Source organism: Schistocerca nitens, chromosome 1, assembly GCF_023898315.1.
Source record: "Schistocerca nitens isolate TAMUIC-IGC-003100 chromosome 1, iqSchNite1.1, whole genome shotgun sequence".
NCBI classification, from domain to species: Eukaryota; Metazoa; Arthropoda; class Insecta; order Orthoptera; family Acrididae; genus Schistocerca; species Schistocerca nitens.
The window spans coordinates 626118456-626139327 of record NC_064614.1 but is presented as its reverse complement, the minus strand read 5'-3'; the positions used below and the strand labels follow the sequence as shown (position 1 = coordinate 626139327).

The following is a 20872-nucleotide window of genomic DNA, read 5'->3' as shown; positions in this document are numbered from 1 at the left end:
AAAAATTATGGTTATTTACTTACTTTTCACATTGTCTACAGCAGCATATATGGGATCATAAGGCTGTAGATTCGTGTAGATATTTGAAACACTCAAACGACTTTTAACAAATTGCAAATTAATTTCAACCAGTTTTCACTAGCGTGTATAAAGTCTTCAGACTCTGTTGGTTTGGAGCTATCACTGCAGTTCGCCTACAGACTTATCCAGCCAAATCGTATGAAGCATGTCCAATAGCACAAGTAATTATAGCAACAATTTCCGTAGTTTACATGCATGTAGTTCAGTAGTTCCCGCCGGCCGGGGTGGTCGAGCTGTTCTAGGCGCTACAGTCAGGAACCGCGCGACCGCTACGGTCGCAGGTTCGAATCCTACCTCGGGCTTGGATGTGTGTGATGTCCTTAGGTTAGTTAGGTTTAAGTAGTTCTAAGTTCTAGGGGACTGATGACCTCAGAAGTTAAGTCCCATAGTGCTCAGAGCCATTTGAACCATTTTTCAGTAGTTCCCGATGTAATTCCTGCTCGTTATCTTCGTGACTCCTACAGGGCATTAATTGCACTGAAACACGGTTATGGATGCACCTAGCAAAGAACCTTACCTGCGGCATCCTTATGGTGGACATGAGGATGCGTACTCGTTTTTCTATCAAATAACGGGCTACTGGGATCTACGGAAGACATCCCACATCATCGCATGAAGATAATGAGCAGAAATTACTTCAAACTATTGCAGAATGACATCGGCAGTTTGCGACACAATGCCCAAGTGTCTTAACACTAGTGTTAACTTGGTTCATACAGCGGACCATTTGAAAGTATCTTAGTTAAAATTATCTGTAAAAGTGAAGGTGTCTAACCAAAATTGTTTCCTTTTTTTGTGAAAGTGTCAATGGTAAGATTGTTCCAAATTAATTATTTAACAAACCTTCATCTGACTGCGTCTGTGAACTTGTTCCTTACACTCCACCATTTTGACAGATGTGCAACATGTATTTGACTCATCAATCAAGGAGAATAGTGCCGTTTGTGCAATGGCATTAAGATTGTACTGAAAAATTAACTTTTGGCCCGGATGTTTACTTAATGAAATTATGTCTTGACTTGAATAACGCCAGTTGTGCAATGGCATAAAATTAGTTATTTGAAATAACTTTGCTCTGATAACGTTCGTCATACGAAAATCGATTTCAAACCATGAATTGCACATATATATTGTATAGAGGCCTCATTTTCTTTACGTTCTTTCATTGGTGGGTAACTTTACTTTACTACACATTTTCATATTCAGTACAAGCAAAGGATGTGGATTATGATTCAGGCTGTTAGATTTAAACAAAATGTTGATCTCAATATACATATTGTTAAAATTTTGAATCATACACAAAACCTACCATTTCCAACATTTTTGTAGCACGAATCACTCTTACAACAAATTTTACGAAACGCTTACTGTGTCAAACTTTGGACATACAAATCCTAACTCTGAACATTATCTAACAAAAACCATTTTGAAATCATTATATATCTTCTCCCATTTATGTGCTAAAGTTATCTTAGGGCAACTGCACAGCGAGCGCGACTCCCACCTTAAAGCTGGCCGCACACATCTACTTCCTGCGGGCACCTAGCTGCGACTCCCGAGTTTTTTGCTGCGCGCGCCCGGCTCTCTTAACCATCAAAGATCCTCCTACTCAAAGATATTACACTCCTTCCACCTTGCGGTTGGCAACTACCGACTTTATTTTCTGGATCTACCCTGATCAGACGTTAGCACATAACTTTCACATTTATGTGATTGAAGATGTTTGTTTATGTCGCCTAGTGTAGAGCAAAGAAGTCGGGTGTTTCATCACATTGAGACGTTTCAAATTCTTTTTTTTTTTTTTTTTTTAGACTTGTTACGTGCCAGAGTTAACAATAGAGAACTTGGAATGGGTGAACCATGGCCGAACACAGCTTCGAGAGAGAAGCGGTTGACCTGGAGGGACGACAGGTCTTGAGCACCAAGTAATCGTCAGAGAGCCACTCAGAGCCCAGGAGTCATCATTATCATCGATCCGACCTGCAACTGGTGCTTCAGTGGCCAAAAGGACCATTAATAGGCGACCCAAAGCTCCCGGCGCCCCTTGCGCCGACTGCCATTGACCTCTGTACACCAACAAACCAGTCTGCAGTGGCGTTGGCCACATTCAGCCTGGAATCTCATTGACTGTAGTAGCACTGTCTTCAGTGATGAGTCCCGCTTCGAATTGAGCCCAGCTGACCAGCGAAGACTCCTCAGACAGCGTTGGGATACCAAGCTGACTGTCGGCCGCCATACAGCCGGACAATCAGACGTCATGGTCGGGGGTTCATAGCGGGACCCCTTTTTATTGTGGTCCATGGCGCCTTTACAGCACAGCGATATGTCGACGATATTCTACACCCTGTTTTGTAGCCTTTCGTGACCAGCCATCCAGGGCTTACATTTCTGCAAGACGTTCACCTGGGCATGGCTTCAGTTTCTACTGTTTATCTTCGTGCTTACCAAACACTACCTTGGCCAGCGAGGTCATCGGATCTCTCCCAAAGTGAGAACGTTTGGAGCATTATCGGCAGGGCCCTTCAAGCAGCTCAGGATTTTGGCCAATTGGAGAGAATATGGCACGATATCCCTCAGGAGGACATTCAACAACTCTATCAATCAATGTCAAGCCGAATAACTGCATGCATAAGTGCCAGAGTTGGACCAACGCGTTAATGACTTGCTCAGTTTGTGAAGCTTTTTCTCTTGAATAAATCATCAAATTCTTCCTGAAATTGTAATCATCTGTTTGCGTGTACATGTACATCACATCTACCGATTTCCGATCCATTCGGATAATTCCTTCGTGGTGCTTTGCTTTTTTTTGTCTCAGAGCATGCATAATGAAATATTGGTAATATTTTTAGTTTTCGTTTATTAGTACGCCGGCGTTCACGGTGTTGTTGTAAAACAGAAAGAAGTTTTTTTGATCAGGGTACCTGCATCATTTTCGCATTTTCATGTAAGAAAATTTAAATCTAACTTAAATAAAAGTATGGCATATGCACAAGTACTGACACCGTAATGTTGTAATCGATTAATCCAAATACTTCAACAAATGTGTGGTTTTCTTTCTCATATTACTAATATATTCGAATGACAGTTTTAGACCTTAGTAAGTGTGCCTTCGGGGAAACATACAAGGAAGTACACGGCATGTAATCCATATCAATGAATTATGCCATATAAAATTAGTCAACCTAAGAGCTACACGCTTTGGACTTCTTTTTTTCACAGCGTCGCTGGTCAACATGTGCTACGGTACCTTCATGGGTTGGCCTGGGACGACTCTGCCAATCCTTGAGGCAGAAGATTCGCCGCTTCCACTTACCGCCGACGAGGGCTCTTGGCTAGCGTCCATCAACTCACTCACCATGCTGGTGGCCATATTCGCCACTGGCTACGCCGTTGACGTTGTGGGACGTAAGAAAGTGTTGCTGTTCGGAGCCGGACCTCTGTTCATCTGGTGGGTGATGGTGGCGTTCGCCAATTCTTACGGAATGCTGCTCGCAGCTCGAGCGATTGGTAGCTTTGGTGGCGGCCCCATCATCATGGCCTTGCCAGTGTTTCTGTGTGAAATAGCTGACACCGACGTAAGGGGGACGCTAATTGTGATCCACTACTTCCTCATGCAGTGTGGCTACCTGCTCGTGTACAGCATTGGGCCTTACCTGTCCGTCACCACTGTTGCTCTCATCTGCGCCTCAATTCCGATCATTTTCGTCTTGACATTCATCTGGATGCCGGAGTCACCATACTTCTTTCTCAAGCAACACAAAGAAGCGGAAGCTGTGAAGTGTCTCGAAAGATTGAAAGGTCAGCTGACGAGGGACGAACTCAAGTCTGAGCTGGAGTCGATGTATCAAGCTATAAGGGAGAAACAACAAAGTAAAGGAAAGTTGAAAGATGTCATCTTGGTGCCTGTGCACCGCAGGACGTTGCTCTTAGCGGTAGGGTTCATTCTGTTCCAGATGTCGTCTGGATCGATAGCTCTCGCCACGTACACAACGTACATATTTGAGAAGAGCGGAAGCGAACTCGACTCGAACATCTCTTCCATTATCCTGACGGCCGTCACGCTTGGGGCAAGCGTCATGTCGTCGCTGGTCGTCGAGAGGTTCGATCGGCGGCCCCTCTGCATGGCGTCTTTCTCAGTGTGCGCCATCTGTCTGGCTGCAGAGGGAGCTTACTTCTACGTCGACGACATCTACGGAGACGTGCCTACTGCATTCGACTGGGTGCCGCTCGCCGGCATGATTGGATTCAGTGTAAGAAAATAATGAAAAGGGAAACGTTTCGTTCAAGGTGTAGGCAGGAATTTTTAATTACTGTCTCGAAAAACCAAGCTGCGTTCACAAAACTTGGTTCTTCTCAACATGTTCACCCTTCAGTGCCCAGAGAGGGAGACATTGTAGAAGTCTGCATTTTGGCTATTCAGAAACGTTCCGCTTCGCAAATCCCCTAGTTATTTTCTGCTACTATACCTAAACTGACTGCCACAGTCCTTGTATCCCAGGCGGCGCGAATGAAAGAAGGTTGCTCCAGTCAGCGGGCGAGATAAATACTGCCAGGCCAACGGGATATCATATTAATATTCTATTCAGTAGCAGACCTTGAGAAGGCGTGGACTACGACCCTACTTGCACTGATTTGAGTCGACACTGGGGAAATGTGTAGTAATCGCAACCTAAATAGAGGATTTATAAAGTAACACAAAGAGATATATTCTTAAATTAGTAGAGAACTAGGTACTCTTAACCAACGGCAGCCTCCACTGACATTTTTTTAAACAGAAGTGGAGCATCCCCACGCGCACACCAGTATGATGGCCAACACAAAATGTCTACTGCCATCTCTGCATAAGGGTTAGTTTTCACTAAAGTGAGGTCTCGCAGGATGTGGGTACTGCGATGTTTGCATACGTCTGCTTAAGGTTAACCATTAATACGCGCTCATCTGGAGTTAGATTGAGTCGAAAGTTGAACGAAGGGTAGCGGTTAGAAGAGCAGAGGGGAAAAAAGTGCCAAGGCAAGAGCCTAGGGGAAAAAAATCTCTGCGATAGTTAGGTCGGGTTGTAAGAGCAGCAGCGGTTTTCTTGCTGCCTGCGACAGGTCGTGCAAGGGCAGGCTTCGTTAGTAGTGGGTATCATGCAGGTCGATACCCTTGTCGTTGTGCGGTGGTGTTACTCGGCGGCTGCCACTGGGTGCCAGTGTTCGCTTCTCGGTCAGCGTCAGCATATCTGTAACAGTTAGATTCTTAATCGTTTTGTGTCCGATAGGTCATATACCAGATTCACAGTGTAGAGTAATGTTGACGGTTCGTTTGTGCGTCAGTGTGCGAGATTGTCGTTTACCTGGTGTAGCCTGTTGGTTCCGTCAAAGTTGCTCATATGCAGGGGTTGGTTCAAATGGATCTGAGAACTATGGCATTTAACATCTGAGGTCATCAGTCCCCTAGAACGTAGAACTACTTAAACCTAATTAACCTAAGGACATCACACACATCCATGTCCGAGGCAGGATTCGAACCTGTGACCGTAGCGGCATATGCAGGGGCTTGCCGATGTTGTGGGTGTATGTTAGCTTGCCATAGGTGGTTATGCCCTAGCTAGTAGTCTTGGCCGCTTATGCTTCCACCTATGGTTGTGATCATGGTTTCCCAGAGTAAGGATGAAAGGATTGTTCGAGTGTCTCGAGTTCCTGTGTAGTCGTGTGGCGTGTTTTTTTAATACTTCCTCGAGGGTTTTCTAGGCGGTACACATTGCGAAGGTCCACAGTGTGTGTGTAGCGATGAGCGTTGCTAATGGTACGTAGCACTTTGTTCTGTATGATCTGCAGGTGGCGCAGGCCTGTCGGGCTCGGGATTAGCCGAGCGGTCTAAGGCGCTGCAGTCATGGACTGTGTGGCTGGTCCCAGCGGACGTTCGTGTCCTCCCTCGAGCATGGGTGTGTGTGTTTGTCCTTAGGATAATTTAGGTTAAGTAGTTTGTAAGCTTACGGACTGATGACCTTAGCAGTTAAGTCCCATAAGATTTCACACACACCTCTCAGGCCTGTCGGAGCTGCGTATCCCCAGACGGGAGCTGCGTACATTATCAGAGGTATAATCAGTGTCATGTATATAGACTTCGACACCCTCCTGTTCAGTGTGCTTTCCCTGTTGAACATTGTGCAGAGTTGTTTGACCCTCGCGCACGTTCAAAAAAAATTGCTCTGAGCACTATGGGACTCAACTGCTGTGGTCATAAGTCCCCTAGAACTTAGAACTACTTAAACCTAACTAACCTAAGGACAGCACACAACACCCAGCCATCACGAGGCAGAGAAAATCCCTGACCCCGCCGGGAATCGAACCCGGGAACCCGGGCGTGGGAAGCGAGAATCGCGCACGTTCTGTTGGCAACGTATTTAATGTGGTACCCCATGTAAGTTTCCCGTCCAGCCAGACACCGAGGTATCTGACTTTGCTCAGAAACGTATCGGGCGTGCATGTAGTGTTACCCGTCAACAGTGTTGATGTTTGCGCAGTAGCTTCGGCCTGCGAGTGAACAGAACTGCTTCGCACGTGTCGTTCCAACCAACGCTCGGCAGTTCTGAATGCCGTCTGTATTCGTAAATTTATGTTCGACGGTTTCGAACCTTGCGCAAGGATGGCTGTGTCATCCGCGTAGATGGCTAAAGTCGTGTTTTGTGTTGCTGGAAAGTCATCAATGTGCAGGCTGAACAAGATGGGCCCCAGGATGCTTCCCCGGCGTCACTTCTGCAGTGCAGCGAGCTACGTTAATTTAAGCATTAACTGTATTTTTCTTACTTGTCACTTCTTCTTCCGTGTGTTTTTGCTTTTAGGAAGATTTAATTGTCGAGTCCTAGCAATAGTGTTCCATAGATTTTGTGTTTGTTTTGAATACAGTCAGAGAGAGTCCCTTTAGTCAACCATAGTGCCAGTAGTGCTAGTGTTTGTTTTCATTACAGTCCAGAGACAGGTAGTGCTATTTTCATTGTTTTATACAAGAAGTGTCTAGCAACCACAGTTTAGTCAACTATCAGCCGCCTTTAGTGAATTAGCAGTCTAGTTAAAAGTTGATTAACTCTCTACAGTAAATTGATTTCTTAGGATGGATAGGATGTGTGACTGCTGTGTACGGACGCAGGAGGAGCTGGCCACTGTTTGCGAACAGCTGAACGTGTTGATGGCCGCGGTAAGCCGTCTTCAGGCTGCTGCCTCGGTGTGTAGCGGCAGTGGGGAGTCTGGTGCGTCGCATGGTACACCCCAGGTGTTACATGCTTCACCCACTGTCCCTGCTGTCGAGACATCTTCACGGGTACCGGGCGCGGTTGGGCCACCCTCTCCCCAAGGGGAGTGGTGGGTTCAGCGGCGTTCCCGGCGCACGAGGTGGAGGGCCAATGTGGAAACTGGAGATGTGGCATCGCCCGCTCTGCCTGTGAGTGGACATGTGGCCGCTCCTTCAGAAAGGTCCGAGCAGGCACACGGGTGGAGGGGTTTATTAGTTATCGGGAGCTCCAACGTTAGGCAGGCGATGGAGCCCCTTAGGGAAATAGCGGAAAGGTCGGGGAAGAAGGCCAGTGTTCATTCTGTCTGCTTGCCGGGGGGTCTCATCCGAGATGTGGAGGAGGCCCTGCCGGCGGCGATAGAGAGCACTGGGTGCACCCGACTGCATATTTTTGCTCATGTTGGCAACAATTACTCCTGCCGTCTGGGTTCTGAGGTCATCCTCAGTTCGTACAGGCGGTTGGCGGAGTTGGTGAAGTCGGAAAGCCTCGCTCGCGGGGTGGAATCTGAGCTAACTATTTGTAGTATCGTTCCCAGAACCGATCGCGGTCCTCTGGTTTGGAGCCGAGTAGAAGGCTTAAACCAGAGGCTCAGACGATTCTGCGGAGATCTGGGATGCAAATTTCTCGACCTCCGCTATCGGGTGGAGAAATGTAGGGTCCCCCTGAATAGGTCAGGCGTGCACTACTTGCAGGAAGCAGCTACAAGGGTAGCGGAGTACGTGTGGAGTGCACATGTTGGTTTTTTAGGTTAGAGAATTCCCTCCCTAGGCCCGACAAGACGGCTCCTGAGACGCGGAAAGGTAGGAGTAGGCAAAATGCAACAGGGAGTAACAATATTAATGTGCTAATAGTAAACTGAAGGAGCGTCTATAGAAAGGTCCCAGAACTGCTCTCATTAATGAACGGTCACAATGCCCACATAGTACTAGGGACAGAAAGTTGGCTGAAACTGGACGTAAACAGCAATGAAATCCTAAACACGGATTGGAATGTATACCGCAGAGACAGGCTGGACAGTGAAGGGGGAGGGGTGTTATAGCGATAAGAAGTGCAATAGTAACGAAGGAAATTGACGGAGATCCGAAATGTGAAATAATTTGGGTGAAGGTCACGGTTAAAGCAGCCTCAGACGTGGTAACTGGATGTATCTATAGGTCCACTGGCTCAGCACCTGTTGTGGCTGAGCACCTGAAGGATAATTTGGAAAATATTTCGAGTAGATTTCCCCACCATGTTATAGTTCTGGGTGGAGATTTTAATTTGCCGGATATAGACTGGGAGACTCAAACGTTCATAACGGGTGGCAGGGACAAAGAATCCAGTGAAACTTTTTTAAGTGCTTTATCTGAAAACTACCTTGAGCAGTTGAACAGAGAACCGACTCGTGGTGATAACAAATCAGACCTTCTGGTGACAAACAGACCCGAACTATTTGAAACAGTTAACGCAGAACAGGGAATCAGCGATCATAAAGCGGTTACTGCATCGATGATTTCAACCGTAAATAGAAATATTAAAAAAGGTAGGAAGATTTTTCTGTTTAGCAAAAGTGACAAAAAGGAGATTTCAGAGTACCTGACGGCTCAACACAAAAGTTTTGCCTCAAGTACAGATAGTGTTGAGGATCAGTGGACAAAGTTCAAAACCATCGTAAAATATGCGTTAGATGAGTATGTGCCAAGCAAGATCGTAAGAGATGGAAAAGAGCCACCGTGGTACAACAATCGAGTTAGAAAACTGCTACGGAAGCAAAGGGAACTTCACAGCAAACATAAACATAGCCAAAGCCTTGCAGACAAACAAAAATTACGCGAAGCTAAATGTAGTGTGAGGAGGGCTATGCGAGAGGCGTTCAATGAATTCGAAAGTAAAGTTCTATGTACTGACTTGGAAGAAAATCCTAAGAAACTTTGGTCTTATGTCAAAGCGGTAGATGGATCAAAGCAAAATGTCCAGACACTCTGTGACCAAAATGGTACTGAAACAGAGGATGACAGACTAAAGGCCGAAATACTAAATGTATTTTTCCAAAGCTGTTTCACAGAGGAAGACTGCACTGTAGTTCCTTCTCTAGATTGTCGCACATATGATAAAATGGTAGATATCGAAATAGACGACAGAGGGATAGAGAAACAATTAAAATCGCTCAAAAGAGGAAAGGCCGCTGGACCTGATGGGATACCAGTTCGATTTTACACAGAGTACGCGAAGGAACTTGCCCCCCTTCTTGCAGCGGTGTACCGTAGGTCTCTAGAAGAGCGTAGCATCCAAAGGATTGGAAAAGGGCACAAGTCATCCCCGTTTTCAAGAAGGGACGTCGAACAGATGTGCAGAACCATAGACCTATATCTCTAACGTCGATCAGTTGTAGAATTTTGGAACACGTATTATGTTCGAGTATAATGACTTTTCTGGAGACTAGAAATCTACTCTGTAGGAATCCGCATGGGTTTCGAAAAAGACGGTCGTGTGAAACCCAGCTCGCGCTATTCGTCCACGAGACTCAGAGGGCCATAGACACGGGTTCAAGGTAGATGCCGTGTTTCTTGACTTCCGCAAGGCGTTCGATACAGTTCCCCACAGTCGTTTAATGAACAAAGTAAGAGCATATGGACTATCAGACCAATTGTGTGATTGGATTGAAGAGTTCCTAGATAACAGAACGCAGCATGTCATTCTCAATGGAGAGAAGTCTTCCGAAGTAAGAGTGATTTCAGGTGTGCCGCAGGGGAGTGTCGTAGGACCGTTGCTATTCACAATATACATAAATGACCTTGTGGGTGATATCGGAAGTTCACTGATGCTTTTTGCGGATGATGCTGTGGTATATCGAGAGGTTGTAACAATGGAAAATTGTACTGAAATGCAGGAGGATCTGCAGTGAATTGAAGCATGGTGCAGGGAATGGAAATTGAATCTCAATGTAGACAAGTGTAATGTGCTGCGAATACATAGAAAGAAAGATCCCTTATTATTTAGCTACAATATAGCAGGTCAGCAACTGGAAGAAGTAAATGCCATAAATTATCTGGGAGTACGCATTAGGAGTGATTTAAAATGGAATGATCTTATAAAGTTGATCGTCGGTAAAGCAGATTCTAGACTGAGATTCATTGGAAGAATCCTAAGGAAATGCAATCCGAAAACAAAGGAAGTAGGTTACAGTACGCTTGTTCGCCCGCTGCTTGAATACTGCTCAGCAGTGTGGGATCCGTACCAGATAAGGTTGATAGAAGAGATAGAGAAGATCCAACGGAGAGCAGCGCGCTTCGTTACAGGATCATTTAGTAATCGCGAAAGCGTTACGGAGATGATAGATAAACTCCAGTGGAAGACTCTGCAGGAGAGACGCTCAGCTCGGTACGGGTTTTTGTTGAAGTTTCGAGAACATACTTTCATCGAAGAGTCAAGCAGAATATTGCTCCCTCCTACGTATATCTCGCGAAGAGACCATGAGGATAAAATCAGAGAGATTAGAGCCCACACAGAGGCATACCGACAATCCTTCTTTCCACGAACAATACGAGACTGGAATAGAAGGGAGAACCGATAGAGGTACTCAAGGTACCCTCCACCACATACCGTCAGGTGGCTTGCGGAGTATGGATGTAGATGTAGATGTAGAGGTACGCCAGTTTGGATACCGTGCTGTGTCGATTGTTTTCGCTCCACGTCAGTGCTAAAACATATGTTTGTGAGATATGTTTTGGCTTCTCTAGCAGATTACAACGTTGCAGTAGAGCGAGAATTTCAGTGTGGATAATGGCTGCAGACACATACCTGCAAACAAGCATAAACTATGGTGTCAATTTATTTTTTCTTGATAATTAAAACTTCATGACTACCCATCGTATTTTTAGTGTTAATCTGTTGTTATGTAGTTTGTTGGGTTAGTTAGTAAGTTAGTAAGTATATTGTAAATTTATAACTGTTATATTGCAGTTTTGAATATTCATTGCAGATGGCTTCTGTTATGTTACGAACGTTTTGTTGAAATTATGGTTTGACCTTCACCTCACGTTTACGTGTACAAGAACTGAGTATGAATATATCGCGATCTGATTGTAGGAACTATTGCCCTGCTCACATGAAATCTTAAGAGGAATTACTTGAGGCTTAAATCATTTCAGCTGCCTTTCTCTCTTATGGGAACCCTAACATTGTATACTGGTAAGAGAACAAAAATAGTACTACGGCACTTCGTAGCACAATTCAACAATGATGTAGAGCGGTGGATTACCGCACTTTGCAGTAAGAGTCGTTCAGTAGACCAGACTCGAATAAATCTCACTAACAATTTGTTAACACAGACGCAACACGTCTTGAGTATTTTCTCAACTATGGGAATCGGTTTGCACCATGACTGTCTTGTTTAACTGTCTTACTGACTTTGTTAGGTCTCCTCTTTAACAAGTTCCTAGCTTCTTTAGGGACTTATTCCCTCTCACCACATCTTTTCTATTCCCCTGTCACTCTTCTCTTTGTTTGTATCCTGTCTTTGTACTCCTTGAATCATTTACTGAATCAGTAAGAAATAAAGACCCATGTAGATATGATTAAATATTGAGCAAATTTACGAATGTCAGTTTACCATTCTGCACTTACTCTCTTTTACAATGCGTCTTTCAGGTGCAATAATTTTTCGGGTGGATTAAAATACTCATTAGTAAAAAGAGAGAAAGAGAAAGACAGTATAGACAATTCTTGATCAGAATCCTTGCACTCAGTGTTTTCGAAGATTTTTGAGAAGGCTGTGTTCAAGAGAGTCGTAACACATCGCAGAACCCATTCTTTGTTGTCAGGCTTGCAATTTTGTTTCACTGAATGGAGCACCGACAGAAGGTCCAAACTCATTGTGTAGTGTATGAGGCACTTTCAAGGCTACATGGACAATAGCTGTCTTCGTAGTATTAACACAAACATTCGATTGTGTGAACCGTAAATACTTCTACATTTACCTGAAACATTACAGAACTACAGAAGTAACTCAGTAATGGTTAGTTTCATATCTGGAAAATAGTAAACAGAGGTTGCCTCCGTTCAGTGTCAATAAACAGGGAACAGATTTGAATCTGAGTTGGGTGCCATAAAGCGTGGCGAGTGTGCTTGGGGGGAGAGGGAGGTGGGAACTGGATGAGACAGATTCTGTTCTGAGTCCATTGCTCTTATTAATACACATCAATGATCTGCCAATAAACACAACAAAAAATGTCTATCATTTCTAGTCCCAAATGACATAAATGTTTTTGCGAAAGACTTGTTATGCAAACGATTTAATAAATACGACAGGGGAGAAAATCAGTTTGTGGCTTACAGAAAACAGATTTATGTTTATGTACAGCTATTGACTATTATCGACTCGAGACGATCAAACAACCAGTGACGTCAAACACTTTAAAATCTTAGCACTGAAGACTAAAGTAACGCTCTTTTGAAGTATCATATTCAGGATCTTGAGCAGAAATTAAATGTTAACTTCATTATAAGAATAATTTCGCCATTGAAACGTGAATGTGTGTTTAATTTGAAAACTTTCACTCTATTATATTCTGTGCTATATTTTGGAGTAACTCTGCGCGTTCGCAATTAACATTTTTAACAAAAAAGGGCGGTCAGAACGATGTACATTGTTAGTGCGCGTAAGTTGTTGTTCAAGCGTCTCAGAATTCTAGGTCTGCCATCCCTGTGCAAATGCTCACACATAAGAGTTGTTAATGGTATGGACTTGTTCAAGAGAGACTGCTACATTCAATCGATGAACGCTAGATGGACAAACGATTTGCCCGTGCATAGCACTTTCTTAAGCACGGCACGTACAAGTGTGCCCCTTTCTGCAGGTTTCATTTCTAACAGGCTTTCTGCAGAACTGAAAAGGTTGAGGGATAAATTGCTAAATTTTGAAATACAAGTTCTCCTTGTGGCTCACTCCATATATACTGTAAAGGAATACTTTATAGTAGCCTGGAGCCTGACACATTAATATATTACACTGACGTGTGGACAAGCATCTAGATTGACGGAAAAATTGGAACATTGGAAAATAATTAATGTAGGGTAATGAAATTTCGGAGATACACTTATCTAGGTAACATACAGAAGTGATTAACATTGCGGGATCACAGGTTAATATAAGCGTCAGATAAGCCATTGCAAATAGGAAATGCTGGCACAATAATAACCATGAAATTACAATGAAATGAACACCCTTAGCTGCTTACAGGCGTTGACATACGTCAACGGGGACAGATGAAAACGTGCGCCCCGACCGGGACCCGAACCCGGGATCTCCTGCTTACATGGCAGATGCTCTATCCATCTGAGCCACCGAGGACACACAGGATAGTGCGACTGTAGGGATTTATCTCTGGCACGCCTCCCGCAAAACCCACATTCTCAAGGTATCGTCCCGCACTACATTCGTAGTGCTTCAGCCCATTATACTCATTACTCGCGGCGCGTTGCCGATTCCCGCAAGAGTTCGTGCACTGTTTGTGCATTCGCACAGAAGAAGAAGATGGTCAAGTGGCCGGTGGGCCTTAAGTAGTTATATATATATATATATATATATATACGATAGTTGGTAGGCGTATTTCAATATCTGAAAGATGATGTCTATTCAAATTTAGCGCCAGTCGCATAAGAATGGCGCTAGTAACGCCACTATGAGGATGCATATATATATATATATATATATATATATATATATATATATATATATATATATATATATATGTGTGTGTGTGTGTGTGTGTGTGTGTGTGTGTGTGTGTGTGTGTGTGTCCTCTGTGTCCTCGGTGGCTCAGATGGATAGAGCGTCTGCCATGTAAGCAGGAGATCCCGGGTTCGGGTCCCGGTCGGGACGCACGTTTTCATCTGTCCCCGTTGACGTATGTTGACGCCTGTAAACAGCTAAGGGTGTTCATTTCATTGTAATTTCATTCTAACGAGCTGTATGGTCACCGATGGTATCTGTTCTTTCGGACATGTCTGAAAGAACAGATACCATCTTAGTATACAATAATAACCGTTGTAATCACAAGAATGTTGAACGCAAGACTGCAAACGTGCAATTATTGTACAGTTGCTGGATGTCAGTTTGTGGGATGAAGTTCCATGCCTGTTGCACTTGGTCGGTCAATACAGGTATGGTTAATGCTGTTTGTCGATGACGCTGGAGTTGTCGTCCTATGATGTCCCATATGTGCTCGATTGGAGACAGATCTGGTGATCGAGCAGACCAAGGCAACATGTTACAATACTGGTATGCGGCGAGTGTTATCTCGTTGGAAAACACCCCTTGGAACGCTCTTCATGAATGAAAGCAAAACAGGTCGAATCATCACATTGGCATTGAAATTTGCAGTCAGGAGAGTGCTCCTGCTATCATACTAAATCGTAGCCCAGATCGTAACTCGAGGTACAGGTGGAGTGTGTCTAGGACGCCGACAGATTCGTTTCAGGCCTCAACTGGCCTCCCTCTAACCAACACACAGCCATCAGTGCAACTGAGGCAAAACCAGTTTGCATCAGAAAAAAATGGTTCAGATGGCTCTGAGCACTATGGGACTTAACATCTGAGGTCATCAGCCCTCTAGAACTTAAAACTACTTAAACCTTACTAACCTAAGGACGTCACACACATCCATGCTCGAGGCAGGATTCGAACCTGTGATCGTAGCTGTCGCGCGGTTGCAGACTGAAGTGCCTAGAACCTCTCGGCCACAGCGGCCGGAGCGGCCAGCTTTCAGCAGAAAATGCAACAGACCTCCACCCCGCTCTCCACTGAGCTCTTCCTTGACACCAGCTCTCGCGTATCGCATTACGATGCAGCAGAGCGACGCGCCGAAAACGATGGTCTTCCCCTTGGTAGCGTCACGTGGCCGTTCAGAGCCCGGTCTTGTTGCGACCGTACATTCTCGTGACTACCGCTGCCAGCGATCATGTACAGTGGTTACATTCCTGCCAAGTAGCAAAAGGAACATCCAGCTCCTCGTAGTCCTATTACACGACCCCATTCAATCTCAGTGAGGTGCTGATAATGTCACCTTTCTGGCCTTAAAAGCATTTCTAGCTAATACCAACATACGAATTCCAATCTCAAAGGGAACTACCGCTCACGATCGTTACAGCGTGCATTTAAAGCAAACCTCATTTGCATTCTCATAGTGGCGTTACTAGCGCCATTCTTATGCGACTGGCGCTAAATTTGAATAGACATCATCTTTCAGATATTGAAATACGCCTACCAACTATCGTTTACGTCGCGCAACTCCTCAACGGCGTGATTTATTTTCCGTCGGTGTATTTATTTTATGCACTACTGTAACTCTTGGTGTGTGTTAAATTTTTATATTCCTATTGTTTTTAAATTTTTTATTAACTTTCTGTGGCTTATGTTGTGCTCATGCTATGACTGTTTCCTTACAATATCTATATTGTCATTTGTCACTTTTCTGTTCCTTCCTATCACTCATTTCTCGAATCATTTTGCGCGTGTCCCATTCATTCATAGCATTTTTACTTACTATTCTTGCAATATCTTTTAGCAGCACCTGTTTCATTTTTATCTATTCCTTGTTCTCATCGTGTCTACCTCCGTAGCTGAGTGGTCTGCGCAGCTGACGGTCACGCTGACGACCCAGTTTAGATTCGATATACTGCGAGGAATTTTTCGTTCGTGGAAGGACTGGATCAGGATGCAAACAGCCTTGCGACGCCAATTGAGAAGCACTTGATCGAGTACTTGCGGTACCGTGTATGCTAACCAGACAATGCTCGGGATAGCGATGTGCTGACCCCACGCCCCTTCATATCGCATCTCGATGACTTCGTTGTCTGAAGATGATCCTGCAATCGGGGGGTCCCATCTGGTCCGTCTGTGGCCTCTACGGCGGTGCTTGTGCTTTTATTCTCATCCTGACATTATTCTGTTTGATTACTATCTTTACTCAGCTTAGAGATGAAATGTTTTTTGGTCTGTAATTTCGAACTGCTCCACTTCTAAATTGTTTTTGTTTTGTGAGTTGTTCTTGTTGTGGTCTTCAGTCCTGAGACTGGTTTGCTGCAGCTCTCCATGCTACTCTATCCTGTGCAAGCTTCTTCATCTCCCAGTACCTACTGCAACCTACATCCTTCTGAATCTGCTTAGTGTATTCATCTCCTGGTCTCCCTCTACGATTTTTACCCACCACGCTGCCCTCCAATACTAAATTGGTGATCCCTTGATGCCTCAGAACATGTCCTACCAACCGATCCCGTCTTCTGGTCAAGTTGTGCCACAAACTTCTCCCCAATCCTATTCAATACTTCCTCATTAGTTATGTGATCTACCCATCTAATATTCAGCATTCTTCTGTAGCACCACATTTCGAAAGCTTCTATTCTCTTCTTGCCCAAACAATTTATCGTCAGTGTTTCACGTCCATACATGGCTACACTCCATACAAATACTTTCAGAAACGGCTTCCTGACACTTAAATCTATATTCGATGTTAACAAATTTCTCTTCTTCAGAAACGCTTCCCTACCACTGACAGCCTACATTTTATATCCTCTCTACTTCGACCATCATAAGTTATTTTGCTCCCCAAATAGCAAAACTCCTTTACTACTTTAACTGTCTCATTTCCTAATCTAATTCCCTCAGCTTCACTTGACTTAATTCGACTATATTCCATTATCCTCGTTTTGCCTTTGTTGATGTTCATCTTATATCATCCCTTCAATACACTGTCCATTCCGTTCAACTGCTCTTCCAAGTCCTTTGCTGTCTCTGACAGAATTTCAATGTAATCGGTGAACCTCAAAGTTTTTATTTCTTCTCCATGGATTTTAATACCTACTCCGAATTGTTATTTTGTTTCCTTTACTGCTTGCTCAATATACAGATTGAATAACATCGGGGAGAGGCTACAACCCTGTCTCAATCCCTTCCCAACCACTGCTTCCCTTTCATGTCTCTCGACTCTTATAATTGCCATCTGGTTTCTGTACAAATTGTAAATAACTGTTCGCTCCCTGTATTTTACCCCTGCCACGTTTAGAATTTGAAAGAGAGTATTCCAGTCAACCTTGTCAAAAGCTTTCTCTAAGTCTACAAATGCTAGAAACGTAGGTTTGCCTTTTCTTAATCTATTTTCTAAGATAAGTCGTAGGGTCAGTATTGCCTCCCGTGTTCCAATATTTCTACGTAATCCAAACTGATCTTTCCCGAGGTCGGCTTCTACCAGTTTTTCCATTCGTCTGTAAAGAATTCGCGTTAGTATTTTGCAGCCGTGACTTATTAAACTGATAGTTCGGTAATTTTCACATCTGTCAACAACTGCTTTCTTTGGGATTGGAATTATTATATTCTTCTTGAAGTCTGAGGGTATTTCGCCTGTCTCATACATCTTGCTCACCAGATGGTAGAGTTTTGTCAGGACTGGCTCTCCCAGGGCGGTCAGTAGTTCTAATGGAATGTTGTCTACTCCCGGGGCCTTGTTTCGACTCAGGTCTTTCAGAGCTCTGTCAAAATATTCACGCAGTACGATATCTCTCATTTCATCTACATCCTCTTCCATTTCCATAATGTTGTCCTCAAGTACATCGCCCTTGTATAGCCCCTCTATATACTCCTTCCACCTTTCTGCTTTCCCTTCTTTGCTTAGAACTGAGTTTCCACCTGAGCTCTTGATATTCATACAAGTGGTTCTCTTTTCCCCCAAGGTCTCTTTAATTTTCCTGTAGGCAGTATCTATCTTACCCCTAGTGAGATAAGCCTCTACATCCTCACATTTGTCCTCTAGCCATCCCTGCTTAGCCATTTTGCACTTACTGTCGATCTCATTTTTGAGACGTTTGTATTCCTTTTTGCCTGCTTCATTTACTGCATTTGTGAGTAACGTGCATTAACCTTGATATTATAGAGTGGCTTTGGCTATTGTTAGGGGTATGGAATAAATCAATGGGGAGTTGTGACAAGCGTTAAACTTGTTGCAGATTTCGGCCTCTGTTGGTCTCGCACCAGTGCTGTCCTTGGTCATGGGTGAGCTGTTCCACGTGTCGGTGAAGGGGGTCGCCTCAGCTGTTGGCACCACCGTGATAGCACTGTATGGCTTCTTCCTCAAGAAGATGTTCCAAGTGGTCTCTGACGGCCTGGGCGCCTACTACTCCTTCTGGGGCTTCACCGTGATGTGTGTGGGTGCCGTCGTTTATGTCTACGCGCTCATGCCCGAGACAAGGAACAAAACTTTTGCGCAGATCAACGAAGAAATGGTCAGTCACGTAGGCGGAGCAGCAAGCAGTACTCCCGAGGAACTCTCGAAAGAACGTCCAATCTGAAATTAAAGACGTATTGGCTTATTTCTTGTATTAAGATCTGTACTGGTGGATTCATATGTGAGATAACCGTTGAGATATAGCGAATGTTAGAAGAAAGCATCTGATCGTGACATTCATTATTAGGAGAAATTATCATCCTAAACTGAAGTGGATAAGGTGAGCCATTTGAGGAACTGGCGAAGGTGGAATATCTGACACAAATGTGAAATATCTCTGGGTACAACAATCTTAGAAGTCGACCCTAAGTACGGACTTAGAAATAATTTATTTTCTGAAGAACTGGAGTACTGTAGCACCTTGACAACGGCCGGTGAAAAACTAATGTCGCTATCTCTGTATTACACTGAATGCTACAGAGTTAAGAAAATGGTGCATTACGTGTCAGAAAAGTTTGTGTTTTTGAATCTTAGTAACATATCAGAGAAACAACTGAAATAAAAATTAAGCAATTTTTGTCTCACAGACCGTAGGCTAGAACAAAGATATATGCAATGAATTAGAATCCTACATACAAAAACGTTCTGTTGGAACAGAGCACAGACTATATGTGTTACACACTGAAAGTAAAGAATCTCTTGAAGGGAGAATTTAAACTTCACGAACTGACAGAAATGTGACGAATGGATAAAGGTAATCACAGCTGGTGGACATCGGCTTGTGACAGTAACTAATAATAAACTATTTTTGAATCATCGATATTGTTGCTTTTAAAGTACAAGTAACTGACAAACTGCAGTTGTTTGCCAGAATTCTAGCGTAACATATAAGTCTTGTGGTTCCACATTTGCATAGTTGCTCCGTGTGGTTGCCGTGTGAGTTTGGTTTGCGTACTCTTTCCCCAAAAATGAAAAAGAAAGTGATCCATAGGCTTGTCGTCTTTCGACCAGGTCAAAACACAAAAGACAGCAATTTTGGAGTGAAGAAGCTATATTCGTTCCATATATCTTGAGAATGAGATTATAAATGTTGTCCCAGAAATTCCAGAGCGTAAGTAACCACAGAGAAAAAAAAAGACGATTTTCTCCGATGCATTATATAAAGAACGTTTTAGGAAATTAGGCTTACAGTTTTTTGACACATTCCCACCATAAAATTCTGAGTAACGCAGCGTTTTGTTCAGTTTGTTTGCCTTGGTGTTGCCAGCAGCAATTTCAAAAGGCTACAGAAAGGGAATACTGTAGGTCTTTCGAATATCGTTTCCCCACAGTCAATACAATACACTGTAGAAACTGTTCTGAATTAGAAAAAAAAATATTTCGAAACCTGTTTATTACTGGTGTTGCCTAGTTATCACAAAACTGTTCAGTGAACAATTTATAAAGAAACAAATGATCTGTAATAGTAATGTAACAAAGTACTGATTATAAACATTGTTTTTAGTTTTCCCATCAGAAGTAAGACGAAATAAAGTCTTGAGCAACTAAAAATTTGTGTGTTTCGGCATAGCTCTGGCACCCCTGAAGTAATTAACTGCGCTGCTTGGTTATTACCCCCATTTCCTTCCCTCCCTCACGACCCTATAAAGGGTTGTTACAAAAAGGTATGGCCAAACTATCAGGAAACATTACTCACACACAAAGAAAGAAAATATGTTATGTGGACATGCATCTGGAAACGCTTACTTTCCATGTTAGAGCTCATTTTATTACTTCTCTTCAAATCACATTAATCGTGGAATGGAAATACACAGCAACAGAACGTACCAGCGTGACTTCAAACACTTTGTTACAGGACATGTTCAAAATGTCCTCCGTTAGCGAGGATACATGCATCCACCCTCCGTCGCATGGAATCCCTGATGCGCTGATGCAGCCATGGAGAATGGCGTATTGTATCACAGCCGTCCACAATACGAGCACGAAGAGTCTCTACATTTGGTACCGGGGTTGCGTAGACAAGAGCTTTCAAATGCCCCCATAAATGAAAGTCAAGAGGGTTGAGGTCAGGAGAGCGTGGAGGCCATGGAATTGGTCCGCCACTACCAATCCATCGGTCACCGAATTTGTTGTTGAGAAGCGTACGAACACTTCGACTGAAATGTGCAGGAGCTCCATCGTGCATGAACCACATGTTGTGTCGTACTTGTAAAGGCACATGTTCTAGCAGCACAGGTAGAGTATCCCGTATGAAATCATGATAACGTGCTCCATTGAGCGTAGGTGGAAGAACATGGGGCCCAATCAAGACATCACCAAC

General features: G+C 43.8%; 1 protein-coding gene across 1 annotated transcript; it reads left to right on the top strand.

Moving 5' to 3' along the window:
* The first annotated feature begins 3314 nt into the window (after nucleotides 1–3314).
* On the top strand, nucleotides 3315–18676 carry LOC126263803 (facilitated trehalose transporter Tret1-like). Its single transcript, XM_049960948.1, has 2 exons — nucleotides 3315–4331; nucleotides 18335–18676. The coding sequence occupies exons 1-2, from the start codon at nucleotides 3315–3317 to the stop codon at nucleotides 18674–18676; spliced, it is 1359 nt and encodes a 452-aa protein (XP_049816905.1).
* Nucleotides 18677–20872: the final 2196 nt, after the last annotated feature.

What these genes read in the sequence shown, in the direction of transcription:
- LOC126263803 (XM_049960948.1), top strand. Translation starts at nt 3,315, where the DNA reads ATGTGCTACGGTACCTTCATGGGTTGGCCTGGGACGACTCTGCCAATC. An exon ending in CCGGCATGATTGGATTCAGT is followed by an intron (nt 4,332 to 18,334) that starts GTAAGAAAATAA and finishes AACTTGTTGCAG; the next exon opens with ATTTCGGCCTCTGTTGGTCT.